Source organism: Lotus japonicus, chromosome 4, assembly GCF_012489685.1.
Source record: "Lotus japonicus ecotype B-129 chromosome 4, LjGifu_v1.2".
In the NCBI taxonomy this organism is placed as follows: domain Eukaryota; kingdom Viridiplantae; phylum Streptophyta; class Magnoliopsida; order Fabales; family Fabaceae; genus Lotus; species Lotus japonicus.
In genome coordinates, this window is record NC_080044.1 from 66778463 (window position 1) to 66800608 (window position 22146).

Genomic DNA, 22146 nt, shown 5'->3' on the forward strand with positions numbered 1-22146 from the left:
ATATCCCTTTTTTTTTTGAAGGGGCAATAATCTATCATAAATATTAAATAAGAATACGAACTAGGGTATATAACAAAGACGGATCAACACTCGTGCTTTTCTTCCACGACTAGAATGCACTTTGTAAAATAATCTGAGTGTTCCGAAGAAAACTTAATTAGAATATGCAACAGTTATTACCCAATTTCAAACATAGATATATAGTCCAGAGCATATCATTTTGCACTTGGGTCTGCTTGCTTATTATAATCTTTGCGATAACTACAAATGATGAAGGTTGTCAATTTGTGTCTTGTGCTTTTGAAATTTCTTCTCCTTAGATAAGGTTGGATACAAAATTTTGGACACATATCAAAGTCTTTGTCAGCTGCCTTATCTACCAAATTCTAATCGCATGCTATATATATTTTTTTCCTTTTCTTCTTTCTTTATATTTTCTGCGCAGAGACAAAAGGAAGAAAACAAGCTGGTCCAAGGGAAACACGAAGACCAAAAAGACAAAGAGGACTAATATATTATTACGTCCCAAATCCTCCAAGATTAGTTAGTGATAATATTCTTGGTATAAAACCATAGGAAAAGAGAAAAAAGATTGCTAGAGGGAAACGCCTTATCCTTTGAATATTCCAATCCTCCTAACATTCAAAAAAGTCGTTTCAATTATCTATGTATACAATAAATTAATTAAACCTGTAATTAGGTAAGTACTAGATCGGGAACTTTTCTGCTTAATTAAGTGGGAAAGAGACCTTGATTGGATGGCCAACTCAACCTGGTGGAGCTTTTATTTTCGCCATATGAAAAAGTTGGAATTTGAAACAAATTTGTTTGGTGGGCTATAAATTAAGAATTTTGATTGGAATAAAAATAATAACACACATTGACAAGTAAGATGGGTTAGCTACATGCATGTCAACACACATTTTTTCCACATTATTTTATCACCATCCCCACCAACGATTGTTTTGCTGGTTAGGTTATGTGTATCTACCTATATGGTAATAAAGTATTAAGTAGTTATATGAGCAAGATTTAATCCAGGTTTGGTTTGACAATATTACAATCAACGGTAATATCATTTTATATTTCAATGGAGTAATATAGTTAAAATATGTGAAGTTGAGTTTAACGTGGATCGGAGAAGATATATTTTGGATACTTTGACTTCAACGTAGATTTATGTTAAATTTAATGAAAATTAAAAAAACAAACATGTATGTTTGGCTTTAAATTAACTCTACTTGAATCCCAAAAAGAGTCAAAGGTCCAAGGTTCATAACACACACGAAATGTAATTTTTAATTGAAAGTTGAAAGACGATAAATAAACACCTTACAAAAAGATGAACACACAATAACATTTGATTAAGAGCGTCATTGACGCTCACTTTAATATTTTTTTCTCAACACCTTGTTTTTAATTGGTTGAAACTCATTAAATTAATAGATCTATGTTGGTTTACAAATAAGGGACTAGGTAGCCATGTGGGTTGGCTGAGGGAAACCAACGTAACAATTATCTAATCAAGCGATTATTCGAGGAAGTAGACTTTGTTCCTCAATGCAGATTCCTATGACACTCCAAAAAAAATCTTAGTGTGACCGCTATTGAGAAGTTTGTATCGGTGTCAAAGGCTACTAACCTAAGGTAAGGTGAAAAATGGATAGATAAAAGCTAAACGGCTAAAAGTAAATGAAAGAAAACTGTATAGATAAATAGTTGAAAGACTAAAAAGTAAAGTCATGAAGTAAAAGAAAAAGATAAATGTGGAAATATAGTTTTGATTGATTGATTGTGTGTGATGGTACAAATAACCTTTCCTATATTTTTTAGAGGCAAACTCGGCTAACTTCCAACAGTTAACAATCATTGCCATTACCAACATTTTCCAGTTCTTTACAAGCATTTACAGTCGTCGGATATTGGCAGTTGTTTCTCCTAACCAGTCTGGGAGTTTTGTTTTAAGCCAAACTCTTTGCATTAGTTGGTTCTTAAGCAATAACTGCCTCCTAATTTTAAAGGGTGATGAACAGTTTCTATCTCAAGCATATGTGAGTTTTTAAAACCTTGATTGATATATTTGTTACGCGTTAAAACTTAAAACTCAGGTTCATCTTCTCCGATGTTTTCCACATTCGACACCTCAATCATTTCATTATGAGCGATCGATTATTAATTTGTCTTACCTCGGCTAGCTGTCCCATTGGCTAGTTCACTATGCTAGCTGCTGGTAAAACCCTTCAACTAGCTTACTAGCTATTATGGATTTTTGAGTGCTTATAATCTCACTTAAATTTCAGCTAATAATAAAAAGAATGTTGAAATGAGAGTCTTAGAAAAAGTGTTGGTAACATTATCTATTTTGGAGATGCCAACAGCCAACCTATAGAATTCACATTTGATACGCGTGGACTATGGCAAGGCGTGAAGCGTGAGAATGTATTGAATCATATCTTGGTGCTCATTAACAAAAAATAATAAAAAGGAAAGTGAAGAGAGAAAGAGGTGGGTCCTTGTTTTGGACACAGGATAGAACATGAGATGCTGGCCATGTGAATGGCTCACTTTCGAAAACAATAATAACTTTGTGGATAAAGTGGGACCCATTATCGACACGTAACCAATAATGGACCCCACTCACCGTGAGACCCAATCCATCCCATCCTTATTCCTTGGCATCACAGACGCAGGCGCAGGTCCCAATATATGTCGAGAAAAGCCGTGGAGGATCATGACTGACATTGTTCAAAATTTGTTCGTTGAGGAAAGAAATCATCAACACAAACTAGCTCCCTGTTCTGCCACGTGTTACATTTCCAATCACCACGTCACCTCGTTTTACCCACGTCATGGGTATAAAAACCTCCTTGTTATGTTTTTTTTATCCATATGTTTAGTGAAGTTAACTTCTAAAAGATAAGTATGTAGGAATTTTTTTTTAAATATTGTAAAAAAAATAAATATTTACCAAAATATTGTGTTTTGATAAATATTTATCAATTTATGGTAGTTTTGACCATGTAGGATGCTTAGGTAATCACTTTTTGCAAAAACTCCTTGTACGATGAGTTTTTTTTATGACAAAGACATCTAGAAGTAAGAGTTTTCACAGTCAATAATTACATCATCATTATCTTACCTAAAGACTCCTTAAATGAGGAGTTTTGCTGTCACTTCAGACTCACCATTATTTTCATAAAACCTCCTCAAAGAAAATTTTCAAATGTGTGGCACGAGTTAACTACTTTTCACGGCCCATAAAACTAAAAGTAAATTCACACATAAATCCAGTTGAAAACATGTAATCGTAGTTGTTTTTCCATTAAAACATGTTCCAAATTACAACATAAAAATCATTACTATTGATACTTTAGGGTATCAAATACATAGATAGTTTCTATTGAAAAAACTTCCATAGTAATAATATACTTGTAGCCATTTATCTGAAACTGTTTTAAAAACTTAATCTAATTTATTTGTTGTTTTAAAAATTCAAGATAATAATATTAGTTGTCACTTTTTGATTGTATTTTTTTCATCTATTTAATTTTATATGTTTTATTAAAAATAACACATTAAATATGATTGGATCATTTCACATATAAATGGGAGGAATGTAGTAATTTTTGTGGCTGTTTTATAGAGTGTTTAAGGTTGCCTAAGAGTATGTTTTGGGTCGTCAACCGTGGTAGTTTGAATATGCTTGGCACATTCTCTCTTTGGGATCGCCTTTGTTTGATCAATTCGTCAAATTTAATTCAGATGGTAGTTGACCTCGTTTCACGTATTTGGAAAAGAGACTCCTCGTATGAGAAGACTGATTTGATAGGAGAACTCCTCAAATGAGGAGTTTTTTTCAAAATAGTGGTGTTTCGTTCCAAGAGTCTGACGTGACAGCATGACTCCTCACTTGAGGAGTCTTTATGCGACATAATGATGATGTAATTATTGACTGTGAAAACTCTTACTTCTAGACATCTATGTCATTAAGAAAACTCTCCATATGAGGAGTTTTTGCAAAAAGTGACCACCTAAGCATCTTACCTGGCCAAAACTACCATAGATTGGTAAATATTTATCAAAATACAATATTTTGGTAAATATTTGAAAAATAAATTAAGTAGTACATGTAATTTATTTTAGTATATACTACCTCCATTTTTAGTATATACTACCTCCATTTCTAATTAACTGTTCAAGAAGAGAATAAATACGCATATTAGAGTATTCTAATGCAAAGTTCTTAATTCTTATTTCTGAGCTAAGTATTAAAAACTGAATTCTTAACAATTGGAGGAGATTGACGTAAAGCTCTTAGTTCTTAAAAATAAATAATAGTTATTATATAATAATTTTTATTTTTTGAGCTCTTGACTTAAATGATAATAAAAATCTCTCATTCATGATCAATTGATTTAATTTAAGTATTGAATTAACATTTAAATTTAAATTATATGAAAATATAAAATATTACTAAATAATGATATTGTGAGATCGAATGAATAATGTTAAAAACTCATAATTGGAGCAAAATCTGCAAAAAATTGCTTGAGCACTTGTTGCAGTATGGACCCACATGAATAGTGATAAAAATTAAGAATTAAAAACCTAACATTGAAGACGCTCTTAAAAAGTGTGATTAACTTTGTTGATTACTTTTTTATCTTTTACAATGTGTTTTGTTTTTCATCATTTATTGCTCCTACAAGAACATTGTTTAGATAAACATAAATTAATGTCCTCTTAAAAATTATTACTCCATTCTAAAAGCATTTTGAAATAAAAAATTAATCATCGTATTCACTTCACCGTCTACGGAGGATATATATGTATTAAAAGTTGTTTGCCATGCCCATGTCAACGGATAGAAATTGAAGGGGATGCACTTGTGAATTTATTAAGATTTTACGGTGCTGGTGATATGGATAAGGTATGTTTGTACAATCAAAATAAGCTCGTAAATTAATATATTCCTCCTCTCCCCGTTATTGGAATATTGACGTAAGCTACAAACATATCCTCACAATATATAGTCTTATAAAATTGGACACTCTTTTTTCATAAAAATCATCTTGAATTCTATAATTTCAAGATATTTAAATCAGTTTTAAATTTTTTATGCAACTCTAATCACCATTCAATCACAAGTTTTGGAGGATGTGGACCATCAAGGCCATTGTTGGACTACTAAAATTATGATAATTTCACAATTTTATCTAATATTTATCATGCGGGACAAGTTTTTGTCGTTGTTAATTTTGCACACGACTTTTATTACTTGTCATTATATTTTTCTTTTTAATTGTACTTGAGAGCAACGTGGGAAGCAAGAAGAGCGCGGTATAATTGGGAAGCGAGGTAACGTGGCATAAAAGGACTGGTTGCTGTTACAGTCGTGGATGCCAAGTCAGCAGTCAAAGTTTTCTCTCAGGTAAAAGACGACACCCTCACGCCACGTTCTTTAGGTACACAACCACGTGGCCACTTCTTCAAACCCATTTTCCCTTTCGCATAATAAAATACCATATCATATATTTAATAAATATATAATCATACCATAACTCCACCACCTAAGAAAAGGAAAAAGATAGATAATGAAAATAAAAAATAAAAAATAAATAAAAGTCGATGCAGATAACGGAGAAACAAAAGTCGCACTATGAAACTTGCGCCATCCGTGTGAACATGGAATGGGATCTTGTGTGCGACCCATTCATCTAACTCAACCTTTCCATTTTTCCCACCTAAACAATTAACATGCACCGCGAAACATTTTTAAATGTAAAAAATCTATTAAAATCAAAATTATTTTTTAAAATTCATGAGACAAGTTATAACTAAGAATAGCATAGAAGTTATTCACTGAAATGATGAGAGCAGGTAGCAGTAGCGGCAGAGAAACATTATCCTCTTATTATTATTAACATTTATTGTATGTATGTTCCATCTTCAATGTAAGGTTTTAACTCTTGTCTATCTCATATTCTTTTCAAATTCGGCATTCCCAGCTGGCATGCATATTAGTCTACTTATCCACAATATGCTAAACAAAATTAACATGGTGAGATTAAATTAACATTTGTTAATAAATAAATATCCGTAAATAGATTTAAAATTTGTTGCCGTAAAGACCACGTGATCCTATAGATTTACATTGAATGCATATTTTTTCCTTTCTGATCCTTGAGTACTCACACATCCTTATCCATTTACACCGGCTATACCCGGTAACATTTTCAAATCCAAACCCAGTGAGTTAATAACTGAAGGATAATGTAGAGTAGTCGGTTACAGTAAGCACTTAGTACAGATCAAATCTCAACCGTTGGATGAATCCGTTTAATTACATCCCATATAAAACCCGGTTCGGTTTCCTGTTCTGCTTCGACCTCGTTCTTATCCGCAACACTTCTTCAGTGTCGTGGTTTTGTTGCAGACAAAAACGCCACCCTTCGCTCTTTCTTCTTCTATGGAATGTGTATCATCATCATCATCATCAAAATCAGAATCCAAGATTTCCATTGCTACAAGATTCATCTTCCTCTGCAACACCCACCTATAATAATACCATCACACCAACACAGTTTTCTTCACCCTCAACCACCACCTCAGTTTTCATTTTCATTTTGATTTTGTATTTGGATAATGCTCTCGCGATCTTGCGTGGGGTTATTGAATCTGATATCAGCGGATGATTACAATCGAGTTCCAGGGGTAATGGCGCCGGAGATTAACAATTTCGGATCAGACGGCGGCGTTTCGCCGGCGTCACGAGAACGGCGGATAATCGTGGCGAATCAGTTACCGATACGCGCTTCACGCGACGGGGAGAACGAGCACTGGCGGTTTGAATTTGACAGAGATAGTCTGGTTTTACAGGCGAAAGATGGGTTTCCATCGGAGGTTGAGGTTCTCTATGTGGGGTCGTTGAAGGCGGAGGTCGAGCCAAAGGAGCAAGACGAGGTGGCGCAGGTTCTTCTAGAGAAGTTTCACTGTGTTCCCACGTTTTTGCCTTCGGAGGTTCACAATCTCTTCTACCATGGGTTCTGTAAGCACTATCTATGGCCTCTGTTTCACTACATGCTCCCCATGTCGCCGAGCCAGGGTGCGCGGTTCGACCGCGCGCAGTGGCAGGCGTATGTTCATGCCAACAAGATCTTCGCTGATAAGGTCACGGAGGTGATTAACCCAGATGAGGATTTCGTCTGGGTTCACGATTACCACCTCATGATTCTCCCAACTTTGCTCAGGAAGCGTTTCCACCATGTGAAGCTTGGATTCTTCCTCCACAACACGTTCCCGACGTCGGAAATCTACCGGACTATACCGGTGAGAGAGGAGATTCTCAGGGCGTTTCTCAACTGTGATTTGATTGGGTTCCACACCTTTGATTACGCAAGGCATTTTTTGTCCTGTTGTAGCAGGATGCTGGGGTTGGATTATGAGTCCAAAAAGGGTCACATTGGGTTGGATTATTATGGAAGAACAGTGAATATTAAGATTCAACCAGCTGGGATTCATATGGGTTTGCTGGAATCGGTTTTGTCGTTGCCGGAAACTGCTTCCAGGGTGAAGGAGTTGAGGGAGCAGTATAAGGGGAAAATCGTGATCTTAGGAGTTGATGATATGGATTTGTTCAAGGGTATTAGCTTGAAGTTCTTGGCACTTGGGCAGCTACTGGACCAGCGTGAGCATTTGAGGGGTCGTGTGGTGCTGGTTCAGATTCTGAATCCTGCAAGAAGCAGAGGGAAGGACATTCAGGATGTGAAGAGTGAGAGTGAGGCTATTGCAAGTGAGATTAACCAGAGGTATGGCAGAAAGGGGTACCTGCCAATTGTTTGTATCAACGGCCCAGTTTCCACTCAGGAGAAGGTGGCTTACTATGCTGTGTCTGAGTGCTGTGTTGTGAGTGCTGTGAGGGATGGGATGAATTTGATGCCTTATGAGTACACTGTGTGCAGGCAGGGGAGTGTTGCCTTGGATAAGGCACTTGGGGTTGAAGGAGATGAGAATGGGAAGGTGAAACCCAAGCAGAGTGTTATTATTGTGTCTGAGTTCATTGGGTGTTCCCCTTCTCTCAGTGGAGCCATTCGGGTGAATCCGTGGAACATTGATGATCTTACTGAGGCCATGAACTCGGCCATCACAATGTCGGAGGCAGAGAAGCATTTGCGCCACGAGAAGCATTACAAGTACATAAGCTCTCATGATGTAGCCTATTGGGCGAGGAGTTTTGATCAGGATTTAGGCAGGGCTTGTAGGAAGCATCACCGTAAGAGGTGTTGGGGTTTTGGGCTGGGATTGGGATTTAGAGTTGTTGCTTTGGATCCTACCTTCAGGAAGCTCTTTGTTGATAACATTGTCTCTGACTACAGAGATACACAGAGTAGGTTGATCCTTTTGGACTATGATGGCACTATGATGCCCCAGGCCTCTATTGACAAAACTCCAAGCACTGAGGTCATTTCTGTCTTGAATAGTCTATGCAGTGATCCCAGAAATATTGTGTTTATAGTCAGCGGCAGAGATAAGGATCGCCTCAGCGAGTGGTTTTCTCCGTGTGAGAAGCTGGGTCTCTCTGCTGAGCATGGTTACTTCACCAGGTAACATTGAATTGAACTAATTGAATTTCCATGTTATAGTTAGAGATTCATCAATGTTGGGTCTTGGTGTTTTTGTTAATCCATTGTTTGTTCTTGATTGCTGGCAGGTGGAGTAAGGACTCTCCTTGGCAGACCCAGGGATCAACAACAGAATTTGATTGGAAAATGGTTGTGGAGCCGGTGATGGCGCTTTATACAGAAGCAACGGATGGTTCTTTCATCGAACAAAAGGAAAGCGCAATTGTTTGGCACCATCAGGAAGCAGATCCTCATTTTGGGTCATGCCAGGCAAAAGAGCTACTTGATCACCTGGAGAATGTGCTGGCTAATGAGCCAGTGGTGGTTAAAAGGGGACAACATATAGTTGAAGTTAAACCTCAGGTATCAACCAATACTCTTTGAACTGACAATTTTGGTAGTTCTCAAGGTGAATTTGATAATGTTCATTAGTTATTTGTTAAAATTGTGTATTTTTCTGTTTTGCTGCAGGGTGTGAGCAAAGGTATGGTAGTTGAAGAGCTTATCTCAACCATGAGGAGTGAGGGGAAATCACCAGATTTTCTTCTGTGCATTGGAGATGATCGCTCAGATGAAGACATGTTTGAGAGCATTGCTAGTTCAGTTTCTAACCCAGCTCTGCCAACCATATCCAAAGTGTTTGCTTGCACTGTTGGCCAGAAACCAAGCATGGCTAAATACTATTTGGAAGATACTAGCGAGGTTATCAATTTGCTCGAAGGACTCGCGACTGCATCAGCCCCAGCTACGCTGCCCATAGCTTCTCAGGAATTGCAAGGAGGAACATTGTAGAAACTGATACAGAAAACAGTCTTGTACAGAACGATACTTTCATAGGTTGATTCGAAAAAAAAGGGGCCAATACTTAGAAATCTACAGAATAGCTTAATTCATGATGTTCTTCTTCACATAACTTGCAGTAAAAAATTATTTTTCTTTCCTCACTGTGCAATGAAAACGTGCCTAAAACTAGTCTTTTCCGGAGTATGAGGGTTCAGTAAACAATAATCTTTCTTGAGTATGAGGGTTCTATGAATAAATTTACTGTTATGGTGAAAATTGAAACTAGCAAAGCTTAATATACTCTTCTTCATTATGGTGTGAAAAAATGTGCATTTGGATTTTAATTAAATGAAAGGCACAAGCATCATATGATGAGGCCACAGCATGCCCCATAAAATGGTTGTCAGTACTTGCTGGTCCATCACAAGCTGGCAAATTTATGTTTCCTTGCAATCAAGTTAAAAAGAACGTGTCACATATTCTATTAAGGACATGTTTGGTTTCTTGCTCAGAAGCTCTCCAAAATAAATTTGTGGTAAAAGTTGTTTGATTTTGAGGCTATACATCATCCATAACTTGCTTTTACTTTTTCCAAGTGAAGGAAGATTTTTTTCTCTGACTATTCCAATCACAACACCAAATTTTCCACTAGTGACTTAGTCATTAACCAATACTGTGCACTACCTAAAAGCAGTTTTTGTTGAGCTACTTGGAAGGGATTTGGGTTTTGCACCCCACCCTTTAGGCTACGCGCCCCAGCATTTTTTTTTATTCCAAAACTACCCATCGGTAAATGATTTGCCGATGTCAAAATAACAATCGGTAAATGATTTACCGTTATTGTTCCTCAGTATGAACACCTTTATCCCATTACCCAGAACACGAAGAACAATATCGGTTAATCATTAACCGATTCTTATATTGATATCGGTATATCATTTACCGATTGGTAATCTGGCAGTTTGATCACCTTTTCACCATTACTCCTCCCTCCACCAACCCCTCCACCATTACTCCTCCCTCCAACAACCCCCCACCAGCCCCCCATAACTCGCCCAAACTACCTTATTCTACCATTACTCCACTCCTCCCTCACATTTCACCTTCCCACCACCACCACCATCTCCACATTTCCACCACCACCACCAAGGGAAAGCTTTTAACTTCTGGTAAGTGGTGTTAGCTTTGGTACTTTATTTATAGTTAGTTTAAGTAGTTAGTTGTTAGTTTAAGTAGTTTAAGTAGTTAGTTTAGTTAGTTAAGTTGGTAATTTAGGCTGCTGAATCGTGAATCGAATCGGTAAATGAATTGCCGTTAATGTATCGGGTTATGATTTACCGTTATTATACCGGAATTTGATTTACCGTTATAGGGTCGGTTATTGATTTACCGTTTTTGTTCCAGGGATGACAGAGTCCTTTTTCTTTGGTGAATCACAATTGATACATGCTGCTGGATTGGAAAATGATAATCCAGAGGAGCAACCATCACTAGCTGAACCTCCGATTATATCTATAGATGTCTCTCATTTGTATCATACTGATCAGGTACTCATTGCACAAATTTTTGCATGCTTTGTTTGCTTTGTTTATGCCTTGTTTTATGCTATCCTGAAACAGCGTTTCCCTTTGAAAGATGATCTTATGAAATGGGTTCGCGACATTTCTATGGCAAATAATTTTGTTTTGGTGACAACAAAGTCTGATAGTGGTGCGAAGGGAAGAAAAGAATATGTCATTCTGGGGTGTGAGAAGCATGGTGCGTATATTCCCTACAGAGAACCGGATCTTGTTGAAGGAACGTCAACACAAAAGACATGTTGTCCTTTTAGGCTAAAAGGACGACGTACGAAAGATGATAAAGGTTGGTGGTTGAAGGTGATGGACGGTAGACACATCCATCTCGCAGCTGAGTCACTAGTTGGCCACAATTACGCTGGTAGACTGAATAGTGAGGCGAAGGAGGACGTGATAAATCAGGCTAAGACTTGGGTTCCACCTAGAAAGATGTTGGCGTCCTTGAAGGAAAAAGATCCTTCAAACTTGACTACCATCCAACAAATTTATGGTGTTTGCAAGCGGTTCAGACAATCCGTTCGTGGGTCACTGACAGAGATACAATACTTGCTGAAGAAGTTGGACGGTGAGAAGTATGTTCACTTCGAACGAAATGAACCCGGATCGGAAGTGATTAGAGATATATTTTGGGCTCATCCGAATGCCGTCAAACTTTTCAACACATTCCCATATGTAGTGATCATGGATTGCACATACAAGACCAGCAAATACAAACTACCCTTGCTCGAGATTGTTGGCCTGACCTCCACGGATAAAACATACTCAATAGCATTCTGTTACATTGGCAATGAGACCACAGAGGACTACATTTGGGCATTGGAGTGTATGAAGTCTCTGATTTCCGACCAATCCAGGTTGCCTAGAGTGATTGTGACGGACAGAGATCTTGCTTTATTGAGTGCTGCTTCACAAAGCCTTCCCACCACCACCCATTTACTATGCTTGTGGCACATCAACAAGTGTGTTTTGGCAAAGTGCAAAGAGTATGTTGGCACGGATGATTTTGCTCAAGAGGTTATGGACAAGTGGGCCGAATTGGTAGATGCTCCAACAGTTCCAGAATTTGAAGCTCATTGGATTGAATTGTTTAACATGTGCAAGCATAAACACAAGTTGAAATTTGCCACTTATTGTTCTACTACATGGTTGGTCCACAAGCAGAAATTTGCCAAGGCATGGACAAATCATGTGATGCATTTTGGAACAACAACAAGTAACAGGTACAAAAATTATGTTATGACTTGTTATATGTATTTCATTTCATAGATTATTACAATATTAATTCTTACATGTGCGTTGTTGGTTTGCAGGGCTGAAGGTGCACATGCCAGCTTGAAGTTGATGTTGCGGAACAGTAAGGGTGACCTGGCCACATCATGGGATGCGTCGCATAGTTTGACCACCAATCGCCACACTGAGATAGTAGCATCGTTTGAGCGCAGTATGAATAAAATTGATCACCTTTTCAAGACCCCTTTCTACACAAATATTAGGGGATTTGTGTCAATCAAATGCCTGAAACTCATTGATGCTGAACTGACAAGAATGCGAGCCTGCGGCGGCAGATGCGATTGCTTATTGAGAGAGACTCATGGACTACCTTGCGGTTGTCAACTTGCAGGTTACCGGTCAACCACTCTCCTCTCAACTACTTCCAATTATTTATATTTGTGATTCAATGTAACATGTCTGTGAACTTGCAGATTATGAGAGGATTCCGTACGAGGCCATTCATCCATTCTGGAAGAGCCTAAGTTGGGAGCATGTACCTGTTGCAGATACTGGCAGCTCAGATATTTGCGGACTAAACCATGGAGAGATGCACCCAGAAGTTGAGGCACTGACACGTTATTTCCATTCTTTGGATACTGGAGGGCAGAGTATGGTAAGGAGGAAGCTTCAAGCGATATATTGTCCTGAAAGGAGTACACTATGTACTCCCGAGCTTCGGATAAAGTCCAACCGCACTCCTAAGTTGAAAGAGAGCAAACAACCCAAGGGTCGAGCAATAGGATCCTTGACTCGTGATCCTTCAGCGTTTGAACTTACAGACAAGAAGATTAAAGAGGAAAAGAAGTCTTCACAACCAACAAAGAGGAAGAAGCGTGTGAAGAAGTCTGATACAAGCCATTTCATGTGTAACTTTCCAGCCTTTCTCCATCCATATATTGGCACAATTACAGATGTTGAGGATGATGGTAACTGTGGCTATAGATCCATTGCTGCATTAATGGGGCATTCCGCCGGTCAGGACGGTTGGCCTTGGGTTAGAGCTACATTGATACAAGAACTTGAGACCAATGTGGTAATGTATAATAGGATGTGGGGCACAGATGTTGTTTATGGCTTACATAATCGTCTCACTCTTCCTATTGGTGACCCGGCCACCCCTGACAAATGGTTTCAACTGCCAGAGATGGGATACCTTGTTGCCACAAAGTACCAATTGGTTCTCGTATCCTTATCCTCTATGGGTTGTAACACATACTTTCCACTGATAGGAGCCGGCCCACGAGATGAGCATTCTGTTATAGCTATTGGACATGTGATAAATCACTGGGTACAGGTATATTTTGACCAAATACACTAATATTTTAGTTGCCTACTAGCTTGTCGATTAATTTTTGTATGTGGAAGTTATCTAATTTTATGGTTATTCTCTAAAATGCAGCTCCAATTAACTCCTGGACATCCTATGCCGACTATTGCTCTCCAGTGGGAATGGCACAGTGATCTTGCCTCCAAATACTGGCGCAACCTATATGGTCCACGTTTAGGCATGTATGATGCACAATTCCAAGCTTGGCTTGGTGCTTTTAGTGGTCATGCGGACTATGTGGACATCACCACAGATTGAATGTTCTTGTATTGTGTAATATTAATTTGTAAACTCTCTGTAATTTGGTAGAATGTGGCCCTTATCACAGGTTGTTGTTAATGATGAAAATCTAGACATCATCGTAGATTGGCAGGTTCATGCGTGTACTTTTGGTAATGTTAATTTGATGCACTTTTGGTAATGTTAATTTGATGTACTTTTGGTAATGTTAATTTGATGTACTCTTGTCATTTTCATTTTCATTACCCTCCACCACCAACCCTGACATTACTCTCAACCACCAGCCCCAACCACTCTTCTACCATCCACCAGTACACCTTAAATGTTTTGACCGCACGCCTGAGCTATAAATATCTGTTGTGTCTTGCCTCTTCTTCTTACTCTTCATTCATCATCTTCCTGTCTATTGTGTCTTGCCTCTTCTTATTACTCCTCTTTCTACACGATGGAACAAGACCCAAATCCATTCCTCCGCCATTGCAAAGGTCAAAGCAACAACTCTGGCAGCTCTCGTCCTCTCATTCCTGGCCCGGCTGGCGCCATCCAGGCTGCCATGTATGCCCGTAGATCCACCCCTAACACACCACTCATTCCGACCCAGGAAATCGTGAGGCGTGTGCTAGATCATGGATCAACCGAAACCGATCCTGATTTCAACTCACATGCTTGGCTATCAGCCCTGCAAGAGTGGGGAATAGCCACTCCGCTGGGCTCTCTGACAGCGAACGTTGAGAGGGTGGAGAATGTTGTTGCTGTTATCAAATCTTGCACTCCCAATGGGTTTGGAGATGCGAAAGTTACCCTCAAGGTATGTCTTGTCCTTGCTTTTGGTCCCCCTTGACTAACCGTTCTAATTTACTTCTCAAACGATTTCAAAAATTTAGGACCCCACGGGTGCTGTTGATGCTAGCATCCACCGCAAGGCATTTACTCACAGTGAATTTGCGAATGACATAACTGTTGGATCTGTTCTCGTTCTCCAAAAGGTCTGAAACCTAAACATGAAACTTGCTTCATTTTTTGGACAGTTAAGCATGGTTTAATTAAAGTATACATTTCACATGCAGGTTGCTGTGTTTGCACCTAGAGGAACTGTTTGTTATCTTAATATAACATTGCCCAACCTAGTGAAGGTATTCCCAAAAGATTGCGGACCCCATGACTTCATCGATATCACAGAGGAATAATTTTGTTTTCGGTGTTGCTTATGTTTAATTTGGTTGTGTAACCGTTTAACTTATTGTCATGGATTACTACATGCTTTGAATTATTTATATGTTGTCGTTGTTTCTGTTTTTTTCATTATAAGAGTCATAATATTAAGACTAAAAATATAACACATGTAAATAAAACGAGGCAAGAGTCATAACATAACATAAAAAGTCCTAACATATACATAATAATGGATCCCACATAACAAGTGTAATAAAATCACTCTCCCCGACCCCGACCCCTGCGACCTCTGGGTCCACGAGCTCGACCTCCACGAACACCCTCTCCAGGATCACCCTCTCCACGAGCTCTGCCTCCACGAGCTCCGCCTCCACGGGGTCTGCCTCCACGAGCTCTGCCTCCACGAGCTCTGCCTCCCGCAGCTGCGGCTCCTCGAATAGCAGAAAAGGCAACTCCCTGGGTACCAACGAAGGAACTCCGTCGAAAGAGATCGAGCGCCCTCTCCGTGAGGATCCGGGGCTGTGTCCCTGGAGCAAGAGCACCTGGCACCTCCAGGGACGGCTCCAACAACTCCACACCCCTACGTATGGCAGACTGCATAAAAATAATATACAAAAATAATTTCATTAACAAAAATCACAATTGAATGAATAAAAATAATATACAAGTTTAGAATCCAAACTTACCACGGCACTAAGCTCCTCCCTCCTATCCTCAGGGATGATGAACACATGTGACACTCTGCTATACCACCTCATGTAACCCTCCACCGCCTCTCCCGGATATGTAGCAGGTATCCCCTGAGGGCGGAGGTGCGGCTCAAACTCAGCATAGGCAGCATCTGTGGTCTCACCAAGGGACCCCGTCGTCTGGATCTCAGAGGGGTGTCGAGGGATGTCCTGTATGAAGCCAAACTGGCGCATAACCCGCTCTGGTAGATGTCGGCTCACAGACCGGCCGTAAGGTGTCCGGATGTAGCCGGAATAGAGGGCCCTGGGATCCCGCGGTCGAACATCTCGATGGTCCTCAAAAGGGGTCCATGTGATATCATCCACTGTAAGCTCATCGAGCATGACTCGTCTCTCATCGAGTCCGGAATGCGCGATCCGAGACGTGGACCACCGCTGCGCCCTAGGCTGGTCCTGTGTGTAGCCGGGGACCTCCGTCCTGATAATGACGCTGCTGGATATGTACTCATACGCCCATGACAGCACGAGGGAGGTGAACCCACCGATCTGCGCTGTCTTCCTGCGGGATGCACGACTCAGCTGTTCGTACAACGAAGCCAGCGCAATCGCACCCCACGCGTACTCCGACACGCGACCGAGGTCCTCAAGCATCCCGATCCAGTAGACAGTAGTGTGGTAACCACCACTCTTGCTGGCAAAGAGGGTGGCACCAAGCTGGTTCACCAGCCAGATCCTAGCAGCATCCTCACAGCGTCCCCCTACAATGAAATGAATTAAGTTAACAGTTATTAATAATACTCTAAAAATAAATACAACTTAATAAAGTAATTATTAAGACATACCATCCATAGCAGACGTGTACATGGTCTTCAGAGTAATGAACCGAATGTTCTGGCCACCCGCCGCCTCAAACTCAGCCAGATAAGCAGCAACAGATCCTCCCAGGAGCTGGGCGCAGAGCGCTGCAACCTCGTCTCGCTCCCCTCTGCCCGGAGTGTAGAACCTCGACCCTGTGGGAAGATGGAGAAGAGCAGACACATCGTCCAGGGTGATAGTCATCTCCCCGAACGGCATGTGGAAGCTACTCGTCTCCTCATGCCATCTCTCAACAAGGGCCAGTACGACAGCTGGGTCTGTCTCCGGTAACCCGCACCAAGGCAGGTGATACAAACCCGTCTGCTGCAGCAGCTGTCGCACATGTGTGTGGGCCTCTGAATCGCCATCACAGGGGAGGTTCCATACCTTCCCCCCAACAGTGGCCACCCTCAATGTCCGACGGTCGACGTACCGCGGGTCTGTGCGAAGAAGTGCCTGCCACGTCCAAGGAGCCTTGTGGTCAGGATAATGCGCAAGAAGCGACAGATCCTCAGGCCCCCGGGAAACGGTGCCACCCTCTGGATGAGGTCGTCATCCGCGCCGCCCTCTGCCACCACATCTGGCACAACATCAGCAGCATCAATCTCCTCCTGGAGAATAAGAGGCTCCTCCTCCTCACCACTGGCCTCAGAAGCAGTCTCAGAAGCAGACTCCTCGCCACTGGGCTCCGAAGAAGACTGCTCGCCAGATGTCTCCTCAAGAGGTAACTCAACCATCGGAGAGACCGGAGTAGGATGAGGCTGAGGCTCAGCCGGAGTACCTGACGGAGCTGTAGTAGATGGACCACCTGACGGAGCTGTAGCAGACGGACACGGAGACGGAGCCCCGGCCGGAGTAGCAGACGGAGACGGAGACGGGGCCGAAGCCTCAACCGCCTGACTAGTTGCTCGATGGTCGCCGCGCCGCGTAGAAGCATGCAAGCGCTCGTGGCGATCCTCTGCATCATCGACTGTAGAAGATCGAGACCTCTTCCTCCCGCCCTTCGTTCTCCTATGAAAAGCAAACAAATTTAACATCAAATTACAACTTGAACAACTTTAACAGTTACAACTTGTACAAACATCTCTCATATAGCAACAAACATCTCTCATATAGAAACAAACATCTCTCATATAGCATCAACACCCTTTCTAATTTGTCAATCTAGATAACTAAAATGCAACATTAAGGAAGTTCCCTAGTTCTAATAAGCCGATACCATCAACACCCTTTCCCAGTGTCATGACACTAAAATATTTGAAAATTTGTACAAAATATTCAGCCCAATAGATGGAGGAAAACTAAAAAAAACTGGCTTAAAAAAACTGCTTTAAACTGCCTTAAACTGGTTTAGAATCGGGAAATGTTTTCCCATTACAGAATCGGAAAAACATTTTCCATTACAGAATCGGAAAATGTTTTTCCGATTTTACAGTAACCCAGAAACCAGAACTGGAAACGACCCACTCGTGCCCATGACCGTTTCATGCCATTTCAGTCAATAAAACCTACCTCTAATCAATAATCAACTACCCTAGTGTTCAACATTCACCTAATAATCCATCAACTACCTCTAATCATCAATCAATGTGAGAGAATCAATAAAAATCAAACTTACCTTTTGAATGTAATGGAATGGGAGTTCCGGTGCTTTGAGGAAGCTTTGATGATGATGGGACCGAAGCTTGGAGTGGTGGAACGCAAGTTTGGGAGAGATTTGAAGAGGGAGTGATTTGGGGAGGGAAATGGGTTTTGAAAATTATGTTTCAAAACCTATCTGATGCTGTTATATCAATACGAATCGGTAAATGATAAACCGATACGTATCGGAAAATCATTTACCGATATTAATCCTGAGGGTTTCCGGTAATTTCTCCACTTTAAGTGGGGCGGGAAGCCTAAGGGCTGGGGTGTTAAACCCAATTCCCTACTTGGAAGCTCAGCAATCAGTGTGAGTAATCTTGAATCCTAATGATCCAATAACATTTGTCCAGGTAAACAAGAAATTTGATGAAGACAATGACTTGGCTAGCTTTCAATTCTGTTCCAATCTTTCATGAAAGGGCCTCAATCATATCTTAAGCAGCTGCTGTTATGTTGACACTTGGCAGGGAACTAGTTGAACTGATCTAAATATCTTCTTATCCATGTAAAGAAGCTTCCTTGGGCGGCACCACTTGTTTCTTTGCAGGGAGCTGTGTCTACATTGACAGACACTGAAAACAAGGTTCCTTAATCTGGTAGTTGTAACCACGGATTGTTCCTTTGGATATTCTTTTTTAGTATTCATCCCCACATAATTGACTGTGATGAAACTGGTCGTCTTGAAACTATGAAATCGAATATAGATTTCTAACAAATCATTACGTCTAAGATTAAGTCATCGATTAAATTCTTAAAGAATTCAACTATCTACGAACTCTAATACCTCTTAATTCTTATACGTTCCTTTGGATACTCTAGTTCAGCACAGCAACGATACATGAGGCCAAGACTCATGGAAACGTGTGTGGCCACTTTTCTTTCCTTAGTGATTACTACCATTTCTACTTCCTTCCCGTGCTATTAATCTGCAGTGTGATCATATCAATAAAGGGGTAGTTCATATCAATGTAACATATGGCAGAATGGTACATGGCCAACGTTACAAAGGTAGTATTGGCTCACACAATGACAAGTGTAAAACAAAGCCTTCTGTTTTTTTCTTTCAACAAGTCTTTCAGTTTTTCTTAACTCATCAAGAATTGTCAGGTTGTAGCTAGTGGGTCATTCTGCTTTTAATTAGCCACCAATTGTTGATCCATTTAAGATTGTCAACTTGAATTAAACATGGCATAGTAGTATTATTTTAGCATTGTTGATTGGGAATTGCAATGAAACAAACCAAGTTTGATCTCTAGTGATCTCTATTGATCAAAGTGGGGTTGGTAGAGGTGTTCTCTAATGTAATCTCAATATTGTGTATTTTTATTTTTAATGCAAGAAAAGAAAGATTAAGGTCAAATATGGATCAATTTTTAATCTATGAAAGTTTCCCAATTTAGTTAAGTATATCATTTCTAATTGTTCATTTATGGAAACCGAACGACCCGCCTGATTACCGCAATCTTTGTCTTCCAAAATTAGGTGAATATATTGTTTTGTCATCGTTGGTCGACCAACTTGCTATACCAGAATATCATTTCTAATTGTTCATTTATGGAGACCGACAGAGTCATCTGATTACTGCAATCTTTGTCTCCTAAAATTAGGTGAATATATTATTTTGTCATCGTTGGTCGACCAACTTGCTATACCAGACATATATTTACATATATTTGGAGAACCGGAAGTAATAAAGGAGTAAAGGAGGTATGACCTAGAAAAAGAATGCTCGCTTTTGTACTCATGGTCACTTGGGATTTTTTTTATCTAACAGGATTTTTTCTACAACATGCCATTGGAGGCAGGCAGGCAGTTTCTATTTTAAACTAGCTCTAAGTAAAATCCAAATGTTAACTCAACCACTTTTATGATTGAGATGGAATGGATAAGATTCAAGGCAAAAAGTAAGCAATGCTTATTCAAAGATGTCATCTAGTACTCAAAGAATAACAATTCCAGATAATGTCAACAACTTGTAAAACATGAAAGAAGGGACTGGTAGCACAGTAAATGTTGAGAGGTTCATTTTCATTGGTGACTCAAGCCATGAAGAGTGAAGACTAGTCTGTTTCAATTCCTTCAAAATCTTAACCTAACATTATCTAATATTGGAAACAACATAGAATTGGGAGGTATGTTAGGCAAGTGAAAGCAACGGCACTCAAAGACTTCATATATGTAATCAACAAATAAATAAGGACCACTTACAAAATCGACTGGTCTCTTTGAAAGAATTACTTTGGGGTTTGAAACGGGAACTGATGTTTACATTGTATTAGGAGGGGGAGAATTACACACAAAATTAGTACATTATATTTGTCTGCATCTTCCTGATGGCGCAGAATTTGTTGACATCAATAAAACGGGAAACAAAGTTTGACACTTCATACACAGAAAGGAGGATAAGATAAGCAGGTGGGCATGCAATTTTTGGAGAGGTAAAACTTGAAAATATATATAAAAACAATTAAATGAAAATGTTTTGTTTGATCACGTGGGCTTCACACGTGTGCTCAAACTCTAGGACACACTTCAAGATTTACATTCAAGAAAATCTCACATTAATGTTTAAGATTAACATTCATTTTTTAACGTTTTGAGTCAAGCAAACATAATGCAAAAACATATAGTCTGCACTATATTTTGGGCGGGGTGGGTAGCTCACAAGATTGAGCTAAGGGTAATTCATTGCAGGTGAAGGGTCAGGGTTCGAATCCTGAGAAGAGATAATTTATAGTACTAATTTACCACTTCCTCTGTTCCTAATTAACTGTTCACTTTGAACAAAATAATTTGTTTTCATACAACTGTTCACTTAGAGTTTCAAGAAATCGTTAAATGATGTTTTTCTAAGAAATGTCCTTATAGGAACAATAAATGAGGATAGATAAAGTGGGTTCTTAAGGGTGAAATAAGAAAAAAAAATTCATAAAAATTAACAAAATTATTTGCAATCCTTGATATGTGTGTTTCTTATCTATCTGGACAGTTATATAGGAATGGAGGTAGTAACAACTAACATTTGTCTATTTAAAAAAATGCTTAATAAGTATTCCATCTGTTTCAGAATAAGTGTCAATTTAGAGAAGATGCACACATATTAAGAAGTGCAATTAATATGGTTAACTTTTAAAAATATATTATTTGTTTTTCTATTTTGCCCCTTAAAGTATATTTCTATCTCTCATCATTTATTGTTCTTATTGGGGTATAATACGGAAAAACATCAATTAATTCAACATTGAAATTCTAAGTGAACAGTTATTATGAAACAAATATTTTTACTCTAAATGAACACTAATAATGAAACGAAGGAAGTACAACACTTAAGGGCTTGTACAAAGCTACCACTCATGGTAGCCCAACCAAGTCACCTAATTACCTTCTACTATATCAAAGTCCAGTCCCGAAGGACACTTAGAGCTCAATAAATATGCAACTCAAGAGTCATGTAATCCTAATTAAACAATAGTCATAGGGGTCCCCATTACATGACTTACAAAGGCGAACATCATGAAGCTAGGTTGCATGATGGTTAGTGAGTCTAACCCAGTCTTGGAGAGAACACAGACTGAATTAATAATGTTATGGCTTAATAGCATTTTTTGGTCCCTTATTTATCACAATTTGATCGCTATGGTCCCTCAAGTAATTTATTGAACTACAACGTTCCTCACGTTTACTAACTGTTGCAGTTTTGATTTTTTGTCAACTTTCATCCAATATTTAACAGTTTTTAATTAAAAAATCAATTAAAAATAAGGTTTGAATAACAGTTTTATGTTTTCTAATTAACAATTTTATGGTTTTTAATTAGTTTTTTTTTAAATTGATTTTTTTAAATTCGGGCAAAACTTTTAAAATTTGGTTTCAAGATTTGTTTTGGAAGCAGGAAACACGTGTCAACAGATGAGAAACTATCTAATGGAATGATTTTTTTAGGGAAAAGAATATTTTGATTGATT

At 39.3% G+C, this 22146-nt stretch overlaps 3 protein-coding genes across 3 annotated transcripts; all 3 read left to right on the top strand.

Moving 5' to 3' along the window:
- The first annotated feature begins 6372 nt into the window (after positions 1–6372).
- Positions 6373–9561, top strand: LOC130710750 (probable alpha,alpha-trehalose-phosphate synthase [UDP-forming] 11). The gene is made up of 3 exons (XM_057560101.1): positions 6373–8603; positions 8711–8984; positions 9093–9561. The coding sequence occupies exons 1-3, from the start codon at positions 6646–6648 to the stop codon at positions 9411–9413; spliced, it is 2553 nt and encodes an 850-aa protein (XP_057416084.1). The 5' UTR covers positions 6373–6645; the 3' UTR covers positions 9414–9561.
- Positions 9562–10763: 1202 nt separating this feature from the next.
- On the top strand, positions 10764–13838 carry LOC130713194 (uncharacterized). Its single transcript, XM_057562984.1, has 5 exons — positions 10764–10951; positions 11024–12201; positions 12292–12602; positions 12685–13547; positions 13653–13838. The coding sequence occupies exons 1-5, from the start codon at positions 10811–10813 to the stop codon at positions 13836–13838; spliced, it is 2679 nt and encodes an 892-aa protein (XP_057418967.1). The 5' UTR covers positions 10764–10810.
- Positions 13839–14225: 387 nt separating this feature from the next.
- Positions 14226–15147, top strand: LOC130714486 (uncharacterized). The gene is made up of 3 exons (XM_057564383.1): positions 14226–14628; positions 14705–14806; positions 14888–15147. The coding sequence occupies exons 1-3, from the start codon at positions 14266–14268 to the stop codon at positions 15005–15007; spliced, it is 585 nt and encodes a 194-aa protein (XP_057420366.1). The 5' UTR covers positions 14226–14265; the 3' UTR covers positions 15008–15147.
- Positions 15148–22146: the final 6999 nt, after the last annotated feature.

Excerpts from the sequence above, each read along its gene's own strand:
- LOC130710750 (XM_057560101.1), top strand. The coding sequence starts at position 6,646 with ATGCTCTCGCGATCTTGCGTGGGGTTATTGAATCTGATATCAGCGGAT. Across the intron at positions 8,604-8,710 it reads GAGCATGGTTACTTCACCAG|GTGGAGTAAGGACTCTCCTT; the intron begins GTAACATTGAAT and ends GATTGCTGGCAG. Across the intron at positions 8,985-9,092 it reads TAGTTGAAGTTAAACCTCAG|GGTGTGAGCAAAGGTATGGT; the intron begins GTATCAACCAAT and ends GTTTTGCTGCAG.
- LOC130713194 (XM_057562984.1), top strand. The coding sequence starts at position 10,811 with ATGACAGAGTCCTTTTTCTTTGGTGAATCACAATTGATACATGCTGCT. Across the intron at positions 12,202-12,291 it reads GGAACAACAACAAGTAACAG|GGCTGAAGGTGCACATGCCA; the intron begins GTACAAAAATTA and ends GTTGGTTTGCAG. Across the intron at positions 12,603-12,684 it reads TTGCGGTTGTCAACTTGCAG|ATTATGAGAGGATTCCGTAC; the intron begins GTTACCGGTCAA and ends GTGAACTTGCAG.
- LOC130714486 (XM_057564383.1), top strand. The coding sequence starts at position 14,266 with ATGGAACAAGACCCAAATCCATTCCTCCGCCATTGCAAAGGTCAAAGC. Across the intron at positions 14,629-14,704 it reads ATGCGAAAGTTACCCTCAAG|GACCCCACGGGTGCTGTTGA; the intron begins GTATGTCTTGTC and ends TCAAAAATTTAG. Across the intron at positions 14,807-14,887 it reads CTGTTCTCGTTCTCCAAAAG|GTTGCTGTGTTTGCACCTAG; the intron begins GTCTGAAACCTA and ends TTTCACATGCAG.